General features: G+C 39.3%; 1 protein-coding gene across 16 annotated transcripts in view; it reads left to right on the plus strand.

Moving 5' to 3' along the window:
- LOC135106765 (serine/threonine-protein phosphatase 6 regulatory ankyrin repeat subunit B-like) overlaps window positions 1-20,785 on the plus strand; it is a 136,384-nt gene that overhangs the window by 43,081 nt on the left and 72,518 nt on the right. For all 16 annotated transcript variants that reach the window (XR_010271458.1, XR_010271457.1, XM_064016052.1 and 13 more), the window contains 2 exons: window positions 1,448-1,545; window positions 12,857-13,540. Coding sequence is in view for 14 of the 16 variants with exons in the window: in XM_064016052.1 (XP_063872122.1) it covers window positions 1,448-1,545; window positions 12,857-13,540 (782 nt within the window). In the remaining 2 variants the exon portion in view is untranslated. The remainder of the gene's footprint in view (window positions 1-1,447; window positions 1,546-12,856; window positions 13,541-20,785) is intronic.

The raw sequence follows: 20,785 nt of genomic DNA on the forward strand, positions 1-20,785 counted from the left end.
GTTAAGATGGTCCACAGTTAGGGGACGACCATTAACTATATTTTCAGCTTCAACTAAGAAGTTTCTCAGATCCTGGTCATCTAACTGGGTACCATGCTGATCAAGCAACACAGAGAGTACATTTCTCACTGTGCATATCTGCCTCTCCCAAACACCTCCCATGTGACTGGAATTGGGTACATTCATGTTAAATACAATCCAGTCACACTGGTCTTTTATGAGTTCTTGTCTGACTTTGTTACTTAGTTCTTTCAAGCATTTCTCATACTCTGATTTGGCTCCTACAAATCTCAACATGGCTAAACCACTGTGGCTGGAAGCTGGCCTTTCAACCCACTCATAGTAATTAAGTAGACAGCAATTTATCCAAGATTAAAGAAACTAAGCTCACAGGAGCCATATGTTCAAGTTGTTAAAAAAAATAATAATAATTTGGGTGGACTTATGGAAATGCCAGATTATCAGATGCTGGTAAATTAGTGGTGTACTGGTTAGTTTCTTGACTTTCAGTTTACATCTGTATTCATTTTTTTCCCTGCATATTCCACCGTAATGAAGGAGGGTTATCCTAGGGGCTGCTCCTCATAGACAATGTATCAGGACTGGAGAGGACAAGGAGGACTGTGAGAAAACTCATGACTGCACACAGGTCCATAAAAACAGTAGCATTCCTTTTGGTAGCTGGAGATTAGCTTCTCCCAGGCACTTGTCCAGTCTAGCTGTTCTGCCTGGCAAGGCATTTGTCCAGTCCAGCTGTTCTATCTAATGTGTTATCTTGTCAGCCCTCCTCCCATTGCTCCTGCTCTTTCATATGTAGCATTATCCATTGCCAAGTACACCTTTGAGCACTCAGATAAGGTAATAAGTTTTGCCCAGAAGATGAAATCAATTGCTTGATAAGTTCCCAATAGTGGAGTAGGATTTTAATGACTTTCTAAAAAGTTCCTTTAAATTTTACTACATTTTACCATACAGCTGATGACAGATGCTTTATTAATTACTGTTTGTAATGGTGTTGACAGCCTGCAGACAGATTGAGTGTTTGAAGTGATGCTGCAAAACTTCCTTTATGGCTGCTTTTGTACCATAGAGGAAAAAATCTGTCAATGTGCAAATCCACAAATGGTGAAATTACAAATACTGAAGGAGCAGTGTACCAATTCTCACTCCCACTGTCTTAATCACAATTTTACCTCAATACTGACACTTCACAAGGGAATACTACAATTTTACCTCAATACTGACACTTCACAAGGAAATACTACAATTTTACCTCAACACTGACACTTCACAAGGGAATACTATGTCTTGACTACCTTGAAGAGTCTTGTTTAATTTTTTTGGGGAAGGTGGGAGGGTCAGTTGTGGTTCACTTGAATCAGTTCATGATTGTTTACATATTTATCCTTCTTTCAGCCAATAACTGATTATTATCGTTATTTTGCAGAATTTTGAACAACAATGGTCAGACAGCAGCCCAACTTGCAAATGCCTGTGGCTACAGTGACTTAGCAAACTACTTACTGCAGGCAGAAGGAAAACAAGGTATGGCTTGAGTGTACATTGTTCACTATGTACTATCACTGATTATTGTCTATTGCACCTTCAGATACTGTTACAGAAAGCATTTTTTTAAACTTGTGTTCCATCTTGGAAAGAAAAAAAGTATAGTAGGGTACACAACAATGAACACAGTTCATTCCGATATAGTATTTGTTCCGGCAAATGTGTGTTATGACAACTGAAGAAGCTATGGGAAAAATTAATTGGTTCTAGGGAACCAGAAAATAATATAAAAAAATTCCACAATTTTAGAAAAAAATACATCAAAATGAGCACATTTGCACAACTAAATTTGTGATAAAACAATAAATACGTAGAGTACCCTCCTGAGTTTTAGGCCCAGTCCTTTCTTACCATCTTGAGTTTTGTGCATTATCACCCTGAGTTTCACATTGCTTTGACAAGTATCAGTCACATTTACATGCTTTCAGTGTCATGAGTATACATATAGTAAATCTTGCCTAAGTTGGAGTGCTCTCTCTCTCTCTCTCTCTCTCTCTCTCTCTCTCTCTCTCTCTCTCTCTCTCTCTCTCTCTCTCTCTCTCTCTCTCTCTCTCTCTCTCTCTCTCTCTCTCTCTCTCTCTCTCTCTCTCTCTCTGAAAGTAAGAACAATTCTTAGGATCGATAAATAGAATGAGACTGATTGTGGATGAAAATGGAATAACATACACAAGAGTGAGTAACAATGAAGTGAAGATGACAAAATGAATTAGGGGAAGAGAGAGAGAGCAAGGTTTCACTCCCTTGTCCCTTATCTCTGACAGATTAAGGGGGAGGGGAGGTGACAGGGAGGGAGGTTTGAGGCAAGACAAAAGAAGGGAGAGGAAAGGAAAAAAGGGAGGAAGGGACAGGCAGCGAATAGGTGAGCAGCATCTCGCACAGCTGGTGAGTTAATCTTGGGAGTTTTAGTTTCTTATTCCAATAGAATTTTTATTAAAATTTCAGTGCTCACACTAGTGGCAAGTTCCTCTTTCTAGTTTTGGTTTGTTATTCTGATTAGATTTTTATTAAAATTCCAGTGCACGCACTAGTGGCAGGTTCGTTATGCTAGTTTTGGTTTGATATTTTGATTAGTATTTATTAAAATTTCAGTATGTTACTGCAGTTGTACGTTAAAACAACCATGTGTTGTCGTGTACCTTACTGTACTTAGAGGTGTATGTTCATATACAAAAATGAGTGCTGGTGGAGGCAGAATATTGACATAGTTTTCTGTTGAACAAGTTAATGCTGTAGGAAGTTAATAAGATACAAAAGAGAGTATCAAGGAAAGAAGAGAACAAAAACAGAGGAGAGTATGATTTTATTGAGAAAAAGTGATTTCAGGGATTGCTGAATGTAGAACAGAAACCTTAATACTTTCACAGTAGAAATGACTGGAGCTAGGAAGCATTATTAATAGTCACCGAATACTGATCTTGTGTTGTGGCAGCACACACTGCTCAGGGAGATCATTTTACTTAACACCTCCTAACAAACATAAAAAATGGGCAGAGACAAAATTTATTTATTGGTATCTCAAGTGCATCTTTCCTCCTCATTCACAGCCATAGGAATAATGACCAGTATTAATTTCCAGAGTCAGTATGCTTTGGGGTTTGGTGATGCATAACTAGCTTTTTTCTTGGTTTGAAATGCATTATGTTCTGTTTCTGCTGTGGTGTTTGTAGTGATGAGTGCAGGCAAACAAGTCACAGTGATATCATTCAATCACAGATCTTCACATGTTAGGCTTGAATGCTGTCCGAATACCAAAACGTGTGAATTAGAAAACACGAAGCTTCCAGAAATGAAAATTCATCAAGGGAGGTAGTGAAGAAAATCTTTTCACAGCCATGGTGGTGGCATCCCATTGCTTCCATTCAACCACCATGCTGTAAGAGTCAGATTAAGAGTCCAACTGCCTTCATAAAGAAGCTAGAAGCTGTGGAGTAGAGATAAAGGGATGCCACCACCATGGCTGTGAAAAGATAGTTACTCACTGCGTCCCTTGACGAATTTTTAGCATGACGTCCTGGAAGTTTCATGTTTTTAAATTCAAATGTTCTGCTATGTCAACACCATTCAAGCCCAACATGTGAAGATCTATGAGTGAATGGTAGCACCGTGACTTGTCTGTCTCTCTTTCATCACTACAAACACCATAGTATGAACAGAACATAATGCATTTCACCCTGAGAACAAAGCCAATCATACATCACCAATGACACAATGTACACTGACACTGGTAACCTGCTTAATACTGGTCATTGTTACTATGGGCATCATTAAGGAGGAAAGATGCACTTGAGATGCCAATAAGTCAATTTATCACAGCCCATTTTTTTTATGCTTGCTGAGAGGCTTTAAGCAAAACCTGCTCCCTGAGCAGTGTGTGCCACTGCGATGCAAGGTAGGCATTCACTAAATGTAGAAATGAATGAGCATTCAATCAGAAAGGAGGAAATGTAATGACAGAAATGACAACAGGGAACTCTGCAGGTTTGGATGTATGCGGGATAAAATGTTTGAAGTGAGGGGAGGTACTATTGTTGAGTAATTAGCAAGATTATATATATATATATATATATATATATATATATATATATATATGTGTGTGTGTGTGTGTGTGTGTGTGTGTGTGTGTGTGTGTGTGTGTGTGTGTGTGTGTGTGTGTGTGTGTGTGTAGGAGGGACACTGGCCAAGGGCAACAAAAATCCAGTAAGAAAAAAAAAACCGAGATGCCAGTCCCAGAAAAGGATAAAAAATTGAAGGATAAGTGTCTTAAAACCTCCCTCTTGAAGGAATTCAAGTCTTAAGAAGGTGGAAATACAGAAGCTGGCAGGGAGTTCCAGAGTTTACCAGAGAAAGGGATGAATGAGAATACTGGCTAACTCTTGCATTAGAGAAGTGGACAGAATATGGGTGAGAGAAAGAAGAAGAAAGTTTTGTGCAGCGAGGCCGCAGGTGGGGAGGCATGCAGTTAGCAAAATCAGAAGAGCAGTTAGCATGAAAATAACGGTAGAACATAGCTAGAGATGCAACATTGCAGTGATGAGAGAGAGGCTGAAGACAGTCAGTTAGAGGAGAGGAGTTGATGAGATGAAAAGCTTTTGATTCCACCCTGTCTAGAAGAGCAGTATGAGTGGAACTCCCCCAGACATGTGAAGCATACTCCATGCATGGATATATAAGGCCCTTGTACAGAGTTAGCAGCTGGGGGGGTGAGAAAAACTGGTGGAGACATCTCAGAATGCCTAACTTCATAGAAGCTGTTTTAGCTAGAGATGAGATGTGAAGATTCCAGTTCAGATTATAAGTAAAGGACAAACCAAGGATGTTCAGTGTAGAAGAGGGGGACAGTTGAGTGTCATTGAAGAGGGGATATTTGTCTGGAAGGTTGTGTTGAGTTGATAGATGGAGGAATTGAGTTTTTGAGGCATTGAACAATACCAAGTTTCCTCTGCCCCAATAAGAAATTTTAGAAAGATCAGAAGTCAGGCATTCTGTGGCTTCCCTGCATGAAATGTTTACCTCCTGAAGGGTTGGATGTCTATGAAAAGACATGGAAAAGTGCAGGGTGGTATCATCAGCATAGGAGTGAATATGACAAGAAGTTTGGTTTAGAAGGTCATTGATGAATAATAAGAAAAGAGTGGGTGACAGGACAGAACCCTGAGAAACACCACTGTTAATAGATTTAGGAGAACAGTGACCATCTACCACAGCAGCAATAGAATGGTAAGAAAGGAAACTTGAGATGAAGTTACAGAGAGAAGGATAGAAGCCATAGGAGGGTAGTTTGGAAATCAAAGCTTTGTGCCAGATTTTATCAAAAGCTTTTGATATGTCCAAGGCAACAGCTAAAGTTTCACCAAAATCTCTAAAAGAGTATAACCAAGACTCAGTAAGGAAAGCCAGAAGATCACCAGTTGAGCAGCCTTGACAGAACCCATACTGACAATCAGATATAAGGTTGCGAAGTGATAGATGTTTAAGAATCTTCCTGTTGAGGATAGATTCAAAACTTCAGGTAGGAAATTAAAGCAATAGGACGATATTTTGAGGGATTAGAATGGTCACCCTTTTTAGGAACAGGCTTAATGTAGGCAAACTTCCAGCAAGAAGGAAAGGTAGATGTTGACAGACAAGGTGCAAGCATGGAGGCACAGTTTCGGAGAAAAATAGGAGGGACCCCATCAGGTCCATAAGCCTTCCGAGGGTTTAGGCTAGTGAGGGCATGGAATTTTAATAAGTGGTATGAAGTAGTCAGAGGGTGGAGGAGTGGGAAGAACAAGCCCTGAATCATCCTAGGTAGAATTTTTTAGCAAAGGTTTAAGTGAAGAGTTCAGCTTTAGAGACAGTGGTGCCATCTGGTTGAAATAAAGGAGAGAAAGAAGCAAAGTTATTGGAGATATTTTTGGCTAGATGCCAGAAGTTATGAGGGGGTTAGATCTTGAAAGATTTTGGCACTTTTCTGTTAATGAAGGAGTTTTTGGCTAGTTGAAGAACAGACTTGGTATTGTTTCGGGCCGAAATATAAAGTGCATGAGATTATGATGATGGAAGGCTTAAGTACCTTGTGTGGACCACCTCTCTTTCATGGATAGCATGAGAACAAGCTGTATTAAATCAAGGTTTGGAAGGTTTAGGTTGAGAAAAAGAGTAAGGAATGTACACCTCCATGCCAGACACTCACCTCTGTTATGCGCTCAGCACACAAAGACGGGTCTCTGACATGGAAGCTGTAGTCATTCCAAGGAAAGTCAGCAAAATACCTCCTCATGTCTCCCCAACTAGCAGAGACAAAACGCCAGAGGCACCTTTGCTTAGGGGGATCCTGAGGAGGGATTGGAGCGATAGGACAAGATACAGATATGAGATTGCAATCGGAGGAGCCCAATGGAGAAGAGAGGGTGATAGCATAAGCAGAAGGATTAGAGGTCAGGAAAAGGTCAAGAATGTTGGGTATATATCCAAGACGCTCAGGAATATGAGTAGGGTGTTGCACCAATTTCTCTAGGTCGTGGAGGATAGCAAAGTTGAAGGCTAGTTCACCAGGATGGTCAGTGAAGGGAGAGGAAAAGCCAAAGCTGGTGGTGAACACTGAAGTCTCCAAGAATGGAGATCTCTGCAAAAGGGAAGAAATTCAGAATGGGCTCCACTTTGGAAGTTAAGTAGTCAAAGAATTTCTTATAGTCTGAGGAGTTAGGTGAGAGGTATACAGCACAGATAAATTTAGTTTGAGAGTGACTCTGTAGTCGTAGCCAGATGGTGGAAAACTCGGAAGATTCAAGAGCGTGGGCACGAGAGCAGGTTAAGTGTTGCACACATAAACACAACATTCAGCTTTGGATCGAAAATGAAGATAGAGAAAATAGGAGGTAACAGAAAAGGGGCTACTGTCAGTTGCCTCAGACACCTGAGTTTCAGTGTAGAAAAGAAGATGAGTTTAGAAGAGGTGGTGTTCTACAGGTTGAAAATTAGATCTTAGACCATGAATGTTGCAGAAGTTAATGAAGAAAAAGTTGAGTTGGGGTGTCAAGACACTTAGGGTCATCGTCAGAAGGGCAGTCCGACCTGGGGACATTTGTGGTCCCCTCCGCAGATGGGGACTCCGAGGCTGGTGTAGGAGTCGCCAGGATAATTTTGAAACTTTGAGTGAAGGATGTGTGTGTTATTAGGTGCTTGTAGTTTTGTGTGGAGGAAGAGAGTTGTCTTTAGAGGGCAGGCTGTGACTGCTCCCTTGTGTTGTGAGACACAAAGGGAAACATTCAGTGAGGTCACAGCTGGGTTTAATGATAAGTTCACAGCACCCCCTGATCCAGTGCTTTAGACCTCACTGGGAGTAATTATCATTTCGGCAGGTGCCTACTGCCTCCTCCTGCTACAGTTATGTTTTTATGAACAGTATGGTGCCACTTGAATAGGTGAATGCATGTGTCATCCATTTGTATAAGGGCAAGGGTTATAAGTATCTTGAATGTTATTGTAGGTAAGGTGCATGGTAGTGTTCATCAAGGCATTTTGAGGTTGTGTAGTGATCAGCAGTATGGTGTTTAGAAAGGGAAGGGAATGCATGAAGCAGCTGTTTTCTGTGAGATGTATAAAAAGCATGCAGCAAAAAAAAATTATATCTTTTGGCCATTTTTGTATTCAAAAAAAAAAAAAAAAAAAAAATACAATTGACTAAGTGTTTGTTTTTTAATAGAATTTTTTTTTTAAATAGATCATGTGTTGGTTGTTTAATGTTTGTGTATGATGTAAAAGATGTGAATGATGTAAGAGATAAAGCAAGAATATCAGGTAAAAATATGAGCCTTGGGAATGCTGAATGATAGAGGTGTCAGGATTGGTGTGTATAAGGAGAAAATAAGAGTATAGGCATGGAACATAATAGGAAGAAAAAAGCTTGTTATGATTAATACAGGTTGCATGGAGAATGTGAAGAAGTGGTTTTATTAGATAGTAATTGTTGTTTTGAATTGAAACGTGGAATATTAGTGTTAGAAAAGAGTATAATGAACATAATGGAGGTGAGATACTTGAGGAACTTATGTGGAATGACATGTATGGATTGACGCTGAGAGCTGAATGAGTAGAACAGATAGTGTTACAATGGTTTGAATATATAGAATGGAGAAAGATAACTCTATCTGATGTTAGAGGTACATACTTAAAGGGAAGATCATGAATGGTATGTGTATAAATAAATGTAATGGATGTAATATGGATTGTCAGTGCAATAAGGAAGAGTGGTTACACACATTAAGGATAAATAGTGAGCATTTCTTACATGAGTCTCAGGAACCTTAGCTTGAGATTCATCTACATCTGGTCCTGTCACTTGATCAGGTCAAATGCTGGAGAGGAGATGGAGCTGTTTTTGTGCAGCAAATGATGTTGGGCCTTAATGTAGAGCTCCAACTGTATATACCATGGTGGCATGCTGTTGTGGAACAGTGTGTGGAACAGAACACTGACAAGCCAATAGCTGATTGGGCTTTGTTTGGTGGGGTCAGAAGCTTCACCTACTACACCACTCTGTCTAGGCATTATAATGCAATGGTGTGATTTTAGGTTTCTCTTAAGGGTGAGGACATTGAATCAGTCAGCCTTATTCCAGATGGACTGATTTCTTTTTTTTTATTTCTGGCCAGGAAATTAGCAATATATGGTATACTTTGTATGTAGACCAACCACCTAGAGGAAGGGCACCGACCTCTATCTACCAAAAAAAAAAAAAAAAAAAAAAAAAAGAAGAAGAAGAGGCTTTTAATCTCAAAGTGCTGTACTGGTAATGGAATGACAAGTTACAGTATTATTCTGTTGCCATTGTATATGCACAACACCTTTATAAACATGCATGCTCAAGGTCTATCATGTGTAGGGTGCCATCAACAGCAGGCTGAAACCTCTTAATTAGCCGAGCATCACTATACTCTTGCGGAAAGTCTCTTTGCAGTAAAGTTTGACACCTTCATTAGGGGTTCCTGTTATACTGCTATCTTGCTGCTTAAAGGCACAATCACTAGACACTTAAGACTTTTAGGCCCAAAATGATTGTGTATTACTTTTAAGGAATTTTTAGCACTGAAAGTAAAAATCACTTAAAGTACTTTTAGTCTGCTAGAAAGTTTTTGTATATGGACCTTGGCCCAGAAAACCACTAATACCCTTAACATGTACAGCCTTGTGCTATTCTCTCTCTCTCTCTCTCTCTCTCTCTCTCTCTCTCTCTCTCTCTCTCTCTCTCTCTCTCTCTCTCTCTCTCTCTCTCTCTCTCTCTCTCTCTCTCTCTCTCTCTCTCTCTCTCTCTCTCTCTCTCTCTCTCTCTCTCTCTCTCTCTCTCTCTCTCTCTCTCTCTCTCTCTCTCTCTCTCTCTCTCCCCCCAGTCTCAACCACTAGTTTTTTCCTCATTAATTATTATTATTATTATTATTAATTTATTTATTCTTATTTATTTTTTATTGCAGAAATTAGTCTGAAATACCTAAAACTAACAGGAAAAATACAATAATACTCAACTTGGCTTAATTTTGTCTCTATGGGGAATGGTTATGGAGCTCACTACAGTGCTTTCTTATGCCAAGCCACCAGCCTCCTTTATCTTGTGTGCACTTTGACACTATTATTCTTGCTTTGGTTTTATTTGTAAGCAGTATGATTGTCTCTTTGACTATGTATATGCACAACCGTGCAAGATTTATAGGAATAACTAAATATATACTATTTCTGTGTGTAAATTTATACCTTATGTAGCACTGTATAACAAGAGTAATTCAACCAGGCCACTGGTATCACCATGTGTGGCTACCTTCATCACCACAGGGCATGATGGGTGTTTCAGTCTCAGGCAGTTCATTCTGAATTGACTCATTCCCATCCCCAAATGACCCAGACTCACTGAACTCAGGATGAGAGTCGAGTAGCCTATTCAGACTGGAGCAGCAGCAGTCAGGCATGGCATAAACTTTCTTGATCATTGACTACTTGACAAAGATTTTTTCACTGCGATAAGTGGTTAGATTGGGTGAGTTGCTGATTCTCATCTTTACCTCGAATTGTTATTTCATACCTGCTAATTGTGGAGCTCTACATGCACCCATCAGATAGAACTTTACAGCATTAAATTCGTCTATCCTTCCTCTTGAACATGCAATATATCTGAAGTTCATAGAGCGAATGGTTTGCCCATGGCGAAGTGAGGAATATATGCATATGTAACTTTTGCCTTCCTGCCGCCTTGTGTGCCAAGTTCACTATAGCTGTGGCTGGGTGTGGCACAAGTCAAACGACGCTCTCTCTCTCTCTCTCTCTCTCTCTCTCTCTCTCTCTCTCTCTCTCTCTCTCTCTCTCTCTCTCTCTCTCTCTCTCTCTCTCTCTCTCTCTCTCTCTCTCTCTCTCTCTCTCTCTCTCTCTCTCTCTCTCTCTCTCTCTCAGAGAGAGAGAGAGAGAGAGAGAGAGAGAGAGAGAGAGAGAGAGAGAGAGAGCTACATGTCCAATTTTAAAACCTTTAGCTACTGTGGGAACTTTTCCTATCTTCACACCCTATGATTTTCCAGCTAACACACACACACACATGGAAAGCATTGCTAAATATATCATATTTGATGGCTCATAATATGCACCTTTTTTCCCAAAAAAAGTCTTGGAAAATGAGCCTGCATCTTATAAGGCTAAGATTCAGCTTTGGGGCAGTGGCTAGTGGCTAGATGGCAATGTCCCATCCTGGAGTGCCTGTCAAGTGACATTGGAGACCATGGGGCACCATCAGTGGCCCTTAAATCAAACCCCAAATATCTTCACACATGTAAACAAAGTGATGATCACTTCTACACCACAAAAACAATTCTTTTTTGGCAAGATAACAATGTATAACAGGTCATACTTATTGGTAATTCACTTAAAATAACACCAGTCAGGAAGAAATTAAGTGATGATGCTTACATCGCATGTACTGAAACAGACTTATGGTCAGTTACATACCAAACCTGGCGATACATGCAAGATTCACACTGTGTTCCTTAGTATGATGCCATTATTCCTTGAAGTATGACATGAAGAGGACAAATATATTTTCACAGATTTGAATTTGAATAAAAAAAACTACAATCATGCTAAATTTCATGATGAATAGAACAAATTTATTTTCACACTTTCTTTTGTTTTAGAAATGTACAGAATATTTCAAATAAAAATACATTCTAGAGAAGGTAAATCTATTTTCACACATCTTTATGCTTTGAAAATGTATTGAAATATTACAACTAGAATTATGTGTAGAACAATCATAAAAAAATATGATGTACAAACTTTATTACCCCTCTGGGCTCTGGTTCTGGACAGTGTCTCTGCCAACACCATACTTGTTTATAGCTCACAGCAGGATTGGTCTAAGGACCACTGTTGGTAGTTCCAAGCAAATATTAAAGTTTTTAAATGTAAAATATTGCAATCTAATTAGGATCTGAATACATATGAGAGGGCTTTAAATGTCACTACATATACATATTCAGAGCTTAAACCTGCTTATTTTAATTTTTAATTTTTAATTTAATTAATTTATTTTTTTCAATGCCTGCAGAAAGTGAGGTGCATCTATAAGCCCATGCATCTTATAAGCCATCAAATACAGTAATTATAAATGACATAACTTAGCTGTGGTTTGGTCCATCTGGGGTCATTGGCAAGTTGTTGTCATTAGGTGTTCCAAGTCAGTGGCTGTTTTTGTAGCAAAGACAGCCTGTTTGTTGATGTACAGGTTTCTGGGCTTCTAGGTTCTTAGCAACTTAGTGAATATATTGCCAGTGTGGACTGTAATGTTGTGGAGATATGACTTAAAAGGTGGCTGGTTGATGACTGTTCCTGACAACAGGAGTCAAACAGCGAGCTTGGATTCCAAACTGCCTTGTCAGAACAAAAGCTACCCAGAATCCGCACATCTCTAATTCCCAATTTATTTAAAATAGTAACTAATGCTCAGTTTGTACTATATTAACCTTAATTACCTATAATTTAACTCTACAGTTGATATACAAATCACAACATAAACCAAAACTGCTTGGATAATATGCATGATGTGTGGAAACTTCCACAGCTACCATACAAGCCACGTAATTAAAGGGAAAAGTTGGTGTCAAATATAGCCATAAGTGGGCCCTTGGTGGACAAATGTGGTGTTGGCTATAGCTGACAGTGGGGCTGTACAGGTTAAAAATTGCACTGAACTTCACGAACCACGCCATCTTCTAGAGTCATTTTTAATATCTTACCTAACATGAAGACTTGTAATCTATAAAATTATCACATTCATACTTATCATCACCCTATCCTTATATATGGAAAAAAAAAGGGGACCATGCATGCACTTGCTGAGTCAGTCAACACCTTACACCTCATAAAGCATGCATTCAGCAATCATACCAACCTTTCAGCATCATACAGCCACTCTTCAAACATGCAGCAGTACATCCATTTAAATATGGTTTTCTCCCCAGTTTTCATACCCTTCACAACTTCTTGTGCTTCCTGTTTTGTAATCTGTGACTCAATAAATCCTTCAAACACATTTACTTGTACCTCAAAAACCTCTGTTCATCTCTTATGACAGCTTCCTTCTCAGTTAATGTCTTGCCATTCTCTGATCCTTAACTTTGCCCTTTCACATTACACTTGTATGCAAAACACTCGTAGAACATGAAAATCTTCAGTTACGATAGATGTAAATGAAGAAAATAAAGTAATACTATAAAATCACTAACCTAGTAAGGGTGAAGAAAATCAGGTTATTTAAAGGAATTTTCTTTTGCAGGCAGTGCTGAGCACAATGGTTTCATCAGTCGTAGTGTGCCAAGCCATGGCCTTAATGGAGGAGTCTTCCCACACAGCATTGAAATGGGACCGCTCAATGGAACTCAAAAGGCAGACACCCCCAATAGTGGCTTCTTATCTTCAACTAATCACATGAGTGGAAATGGTTCTGTCAATGGTAGCAATTCTACCTTTACTTCTTCCAATGGTTATTATGGCTTTCAGCCAACAAATAGTCCTACAAATGAGAGTATGAATGGCCATGGAAATATTGCTTCCAAGCCTCATAATCAAGAATCTGAAGACTGTGAAATGGAAACAGATGCAAATCCAGTTGAAACTCAGAATGAAAAAGACAATGCCATAGAACCTGTTTTGAACAATTACATGAAATCCCCTCAGAATGGATTTTGTAATGGAAATATTCCTAAAGCCATGCCTACATATACAAATGACAGCAGACATAATGACTCCTGTGAAGTTGGCAATGGCCACAGTCCCAAGATGAATTTTGTTAGTGCAAGTCCTGTTAACCAGACAAGCTTTGTACATAAGACTCTTCCTCCAGTGGAACAAGACATCACTTTGAATGATGGAGTGTCCAAAAATTATATTCCTGTTGCTGGTTGCAAGAGATCAAGAGAAGATGTATATGTTCCAGAAATGAAGAGGATGAAAACTGATGGTAAGACTTTATGCATTTTGTTTAAACATCACAATTTTCTCTCTGCATTTGTAAACAAACTTCTCTTCTCTAGGGATTGGCTCTTTTAATTATATTGGTTACTCCAACCATATTATAAAAATCATTTTAACTTTATTCAATATAAAAATGAAACTAATGTAAATAGTGTCTTCCACATTATCCTAGTGACTTATCTACACTACTATTCTTTGATGACAACCTGGAGTTGGGTCTAAACCACTTCTTATTGTTGCAAGATAATACAAACTTAACAAGATAGTTGTGCATTGCATATCATCAAAAGTGAATGCTAAAGCACTAGGGTCTTGGTCCAAGGGCTTTTATATAATGCAAGTTGAAGAAGTTGGAGATATGATGCTCTGGACAGCTTATCCCTGTTCTCAGAAAATTTTTTCAGCTGTCTTTAGTAAAGTAATTTGAATTCCTTTGTGTCTAATAACTCATCCACAGGCTGTGGTTGAGTATGCATGTAGATGATCATTGCTTAATGGGTGTGATGGATGTATCATCATATTTAGAGGAGGCAATACACACTAATCAAAACAATAATTACTCTCAGTAAGATCTGAAGCCCTTGATCACAGGATGCTGTGACAGGGTTGTAAAAGGCTGGGTTTATAAAGAAAAAAAATTGGGGGGGGGGTTTATTTAATTTTTTTAGGTGGTTTTATTTTTTTATAGGGAGATTTTATTTATTTCTTTGTTTATTCATTATATTTATATGTAAATCAGTTTAAATAATCAATTAAAAATAATCTAGATCTAGAGAGACACGAAAGGTTTGAAGTGTTTTTTTTTTTTCATGTAGGAGGGGGATTGGTCAAGGAAAAAAAAAAAAAAGGTCCACTGAGGTGCTAGTCCCCAAACATAGTTAAAAGCAGTTGTCAGAAATTACAGAATAAGTGTCTTGAAACCTTGCTCTTGAAAAAGTTCAAGTCATAGGAAGATTGAAATATGAAAGTAAGCAGGAAGTTCCAGAGTTTACCAGAGAAAGGGATGAATGATTGAGAATACTGGTTAACTCTTGCATTAGAGAGGTGGACAATAAGGATGAGAGGAAGAAGTCTTGTGCAGCGAGGCCGTGGGAGGACAGAGGCATGCAGTTAGCAAGATCAGAAGAGCAGTTGACATGAAAATAGCTGTAGAAGATCACAAAAAAAATGCAACATTGTGGCAATGAATGAGAGGCTGAAGACAGTCAGTTAGAGGAGAGGAGTTGATAAGACAATAAAGCTTTTAATTCCTTTCTAAAATAGCAGTATGAGTGGAACTCTTCTTTCCCTCCAATACATGTGAAGCATACTCTATACATGGACAGATAAGATCCCTATAAAGAGTTAGCAGCTGGGGATGAAAAAAAATGGTAGAGACGACTCAGAACACTTAACTTCATTGAAGCCATTTTAGCTAGAGATGAGATGTGAAGTTTCCAGTTTAGATTATAAGTAAAGAACAGACCGAGGATGTTCAGTGTAGAAGAGGGGGGATAGTTGAGAGTCACTGAAGAAGAGATAGTTGTCTGGAAGGTTGTGTCGAGTTGACAGATGGAGGAATTGAGTTTTGAGGCATTGAACAATACTAAATTTGCTCTGCTCCAATTGGAAATTTTAGAGAGATCAGAAGCCAGGCATTCTGTGGCTTGCCTGCATGATTTGTTTCCTTTCTGAAGGGTTGGATGTCTGGGAAAAGATGTGGAAAAGTGCAGGGTGGTATCAGCAGCGTAGGAGTGGATAGGACAAGAAGTTTGGTTTGGAAGATCACTGATGAACAATAGGAAGCGAATGGGTGACAGGACAGAACCCTGAGGAACGCCACTGTTAATAGATTTAGGAGAAGAACAGTGACCATCTACCACAGCAGCAATAGAATGATCAGAAAGGAAATGAGATGAAGTTATAGAGAGAAGGATAGAAACCATAGGAGAGTAGTTTGGAAATCAAAGCTTTGTGCCAAACTGTTAAAAGCTTTTGATATGTCTAAGGCAACAACAAAAATTTCACCAAAATTCCTAAAAGAGGACAACCAAGACTCAGTAAGGAAAGCTAAAAGATCACCAGAAGAGCGGCCTTGACAGAACCCATAGTGGCGATCAGACAGAAAATTGTGAAGTGATAGATGTTTAAGAATCTTCCTGTTGAGGATAGATTCAAAACTTAAGAGAGGCAGGAAATTAAAGCAATAGGATGGTAGCTTGAGGGATTAGAATGGTCACCCTTTTTAGGAACAGGCTAAATGTAGGCAAACTTTCAGCAAAAAGAAAAGGTAGATGTTGATAGACAGACTTTAAAGAACTTGACTAGGCAAGGTGCAAGCACAGAGGAACAGTTTCAGAGAACAATCACAGGGACATAAACCTTCCGAGGGTTTAGGCCAAAGAGAGCATGGAAAACATTACTGCAAAGGATTTTAGTGGGTAGCATGTAGTAGTCAGAGGGTGGAGGAGAGGGAGGAACAAACCATGAATCGTCCAAGGTAAAGTTTTTACCAAAGGTTTGAGTGAAGGTTCAGCTTTAGAAATAGATGAGATGGCAGTGGTGCCATCAGGTTTTAAATAAAGAAAGGGAAGATGAAGAAGCAAAGCTATTGGAGATGTTTTTGGCTAGGTGCCAGAAGTCATGAGGAGAGTTAGATCTTGAAAAATTTTTACACTTTCCATTAATGAAGAAGACACTTGTTTAGGTCATGCTGATACAGGTTGGTCCAATTGGACAAAGCCTGTGTTAACTTGTCTTGTACAGAAAATGAATGGGTCAGGCTTGACTACTTTTACATTTTTTTATGTGTATGTACATATACAGTAGGACTGTGCCTAATGCAGTTAATGTATACTGCAAACATGCCACATTAGGTAAACCAAAAAAATAAAGGGATCCTATGGAGAAAATTTTAACTGGTTCCAGAGTTTCCCATACTTCAATTATTTTTCCACCTAAACCTATCCCCAGGTACTCACAACATAAGTACTGACTGTCTTTATGAATGTAACTTTGTGCATGCAATAAATTACTGCCTAGTGGTTGTTATACGGCACATTAAATAATGTTTATGGCTCACCAGGACTGCTCTTCTACACCAGATCACTATTCACAGGAACACTGATGAGCTGGCTCAACACTTTGTATTGAAAAAAAAAAAAAACTTTAGCCATAACACATAACACTTTTTACAAGAATATGAGAAAAGAAACACGCAAAAAAAAAAAAAAAAAACACTATTCTGAGTCTTCAGTCTTCACCTTCACTCCCAAACTCTTCAAAATCAAATTTGGAGACTTCATCTTCATCTTCTTGAGCAGCCAAGATTTGTTCAAGTTCTTTCTCTTCATTGAGGGGTGGGGGACTGCTGCGGGTGCCTTAAAGTAAGCAGCAATGAGTACCTGCTGCCTCTTATTTAAGTCATTCTTGTAGAATTCACTATAAGGATTGAACACCATATTGATGTATTCCTGAGCTGCATGCGCCCTGGCAATCTCAGGGTCCAGCTCCATAACTTTATCTTTTAAGAGCTCACACAACTCCATCAACTCCCTTACATTTGTGGCAGTCAGCTATTTTGGGTGCTCCCCGTGCTCTGTCTCTCCATTTTCCTCCTTCTTCCTGCTCTTCTGCTTCCTCCATCAATTCCTCCACAGACACTTGCTGTTGAGCTGTTACTAACTACATGATTTCCTAAGCAGTGACACAGTCAAAGACAGGAATTCTCTGGGCAATACTAACAGCCTCTGCCACCTGCCTCTTCACCTTGTTTGAGGCATAATGCATGGCAGCCTGCCTGTCCTCCTCACCCCTTGCTTCACTGGCCACCTTCAGGCTGTCCTGCACCTTCTGTTTTTTGCCTCTGATTGTTTTGTTCATTGACTCGTTCACCTTAAAGTGGGAAGCAATGACCACACATCTTCCTTCCCTGTATTAGAAGATCTAACACTTTTCCCATTTGCTCCAGGCTCATAGCTCACCTCTTGCAATGAAAGTTGTTGACTGGAAGGTTTAAACGTGGCACTGTCCTCCTAACATGGCTTGCAAGATAAAGAAAATCATGCAAGTTGGCAGCATGGGTGGTATGAATGGCATGGGTGGTAGGGTGGGAGTGAGAGGGAACAAGGGCCAGCATGGTGTAACCTCATGGTCTCAATCGTGGCGGGCTCCTTGAATGACTACCACATTGTGTATTGCAAGAAATGCGTTATGTATATGACTTGGAATTTTTTATTTGGTCACATTAGCTAAATTTGCATAAGATAAATCTGTTAGGCACAGCCCTAGTGTATAGACCTTATTTATTGATATAATATAGAACTAAATTTTGTTATGTTATATATTAAAAAAAATACTTAGGCTTTTTTTTTTTTTTTTTTTTTTTTTTTTGTAGGGGGTGCTGTGAACTTAACAGTAACCCAGCTGTGACCTCATTTAACATTTCCCTTTGTATCTCACGACAAAAGGGGGCAGTCACAGTCTGCCCTCTAAAGACAACTCTCTTCCTTCACACAAAACTACAGGCACCTAATTACGCACACACCCTTCACTAAAAATTCTAAATTAAGTATGGCAACTCCTACACCAGCCATGGAGTCCTCATCTGGGGAGGGGACCACAAATGTCCCCAGGTCAGACTGCTCTTCTGGTATCAACCCTAAGTGCCTTGATACCCCCCTCAACTTTTTTTCCATTAATTTGTGCAACATTCACAGCCTTAGATATAATTTTCAATCTGTAGAACACCACCTCTCCTCTACTAAACCTCATCTACTTTTCCTCACTGAAACACAGGTGTCTGAGGCAACTGACAGTAGCCCCTTTTCTGTTCGCTCCTACTTTCTCTATCCTCATTTTCAATCCAAAACTGGATATTGCATCTATGTGTGCAGTGACAACTTGCTCTCATGCTCACACTCTTGAACCTTCCAAATTTTCCACTATCCGGCTACAAAGAGTCACTCTCAAACTAAATTTATATGTTCCTGCCCAACTCCTCTGACAATAAAAAAATTCTTTGACTATTTAACTTCCCAAGTGGACCACATTCTGACCCTTCCCTTTTGCAGATTTCCATTTTTGGAGACTTCAATGTTCACCACCAGCTTTGGTTTTCCTCTCCCTTCACTGACCATCCTGGTGTTGAACTAGCCTTTAACTTAGTTCTCCTCCATGACCAAGAGCAGCTGGTACAACACCCTATTCCAGACTGTCTTGGAGATACCGTCAACATTTTTTTTTTTTTTAATCTTTTTCTAGCCTCTAATACTTCTGCTTATGCTGTCACCCTATCTTTTCTGAACACAACCTCATATCTGTATCTTGTCCTATCACTCCAAACCCTCCTCAGGATCCCTCAAAGTGGTGGTGCCTCTGGCATTTTGCCTCTGCTAGTTGGGGGGACTTGATGAGGTATTATGCTAATTTTCCTTGGAATGACTACTGCTTGTGTGTCAGAGACCCATCTCTGTATGGTGAGGACATAACAGATGAAAATGTCTGACATGGAGGCGTACATTGCTCACTCTTTCTCTCGGCCTAAATCTTCCAAACCTTGGTTTAACACAGCCTGTTCTCGTGCTATACATGATAGAAAGGTGGCCTCTAAAAGATACTTAAGCCTTCAATCACCTGAATCTTGTGCACTTTATATTTCTGCTAGGAATCATGCCAAGTCTATTCCCCAACTAGCCAAAAACTCATTCATTAATAGAAAGTGTCAAAATCCTTCAAGATCTAACTCCATTTGTGACTTCTGGCACCTAACCAAAAACAACTTCAGTAACTTTGCCTCTCCATCTTTCCCTCCTTTATTTTAACCTGATGGCACCACAGCCACCTCATCTATTTCTAAAGATGAATTCTTTGCTCAAATTTTGCTGAAAACTCTACCTTGGATGATTCAGGGCTTGTTTCTCCCTTTCCCCCAACTTCTGACTAATTCATGCTACCCATTAAGATCCTTCACAGTGATGTTTTCCATGCCCTTGCTAGTCTTAACCCTTGGAAGGCTTGTGGATCTGATGGAGTCCCTCCTGTTATTCTCTGAAAGTGTGCCTCCATGCTTGCACCTTGCCTAGTCAAACTTTTCCAACTCTGTCTATCAACATCTACCCTTCCTTCTTGTTGGAAGTTTGCCTACATTCAGCCTGTTCTTAAAAAGGGTGACTGTTCTGATCTCTCAAACTACAGTCCTGTTGCTTTAATTTCTGGCCTATCTAAAGTTTTTGAATCTATCCTCAACAGGAAGATTCTTAAACATCTACCACTTCACGAGCTTCAGTTTGATTGACCAGTATGGGTTCTGAACATCAAGGCTGCTCTACTGGTGATCTGGCTTTCCTTAATGAGTTTTGGTGAAACTTTTGCTGTTGCCTTAGACATATCAAAAACTTTTGATAGAGTCTGGCACAAAGCTTTGATTCCCAAACTACCTTCCTATAGCTTCTATCCTTCTCTCTGTAGCATCATTTCAAGTTTTCTTTTTGACCATTCTGTTACTGCTGTGGTAGACTGTCACTGTTCTTCCAGCTTCTAAATCTATATTAACGGTGGTGTTCTTCAGGGTTTCAGGGTTCTGATCTATCACCCATTCTCTTATTATTCATCAATGATCTAAGCCAAACTTCTTGTCCTATCCATGTCACTGATGATATTACCCTGTACTATTCCACATGTTTTCATAATGTCCAACCCATCAGAATGTAAACAGCTTGTGCAGGGAAGGCACAAAACGCTTGACTTCTGATCTCACTAATATTCCTGAGTGCAGCAGATCAAACTTCAATGCCTCAAAACTCAATTCCTCCATCTATCAACTTGGCACGACCTTTCAGATAACTATAATAAAGAATATGATTTGTTCCAGTGTAGCATTCATTGTGGCATATGTGCATTATGGTGACTGAAGAACCTATGGAAAAAAATCAACTGGTTCCAGGGAACCAGAAAATAACAAAAAAAAAATAGCACAATTTAAAGAAACATCAAAATGAGTACACTTGCATAACTACATTTGAGATAACACAACAAATATATAGAGTGCCCTAAACTAACCTTAAGTTATTGTGTGGATGAGCTTGTTTGGCAGCTGCTGGTGGAAGCACACCAAATTGAATGTTTATGTCACTAGTTCATGGAAAGTGGCACTGGCGGCATATAGGTGAGCAGTTACTTGCATAGCTGGCAAGTGAATCTTGAGTTTTGGCTAGTTTTTCCAATTAAATTTTTGTTAAAATTTCAGTGCTCG

This window comes from Scylla paramamosain, chromosome 14 (assembly GCF_035594125.1).
Source record: "Scylla paramamosain isolate STU-SP2022 chromosome 14, ASM3559412v1, whole genome shotgun sequence".
NCBI lineage: Eukaryota > Metazoa > Arthropoda > Malacostraca > Decapoda > Portunidae > Scylla > Scylla paramamosain.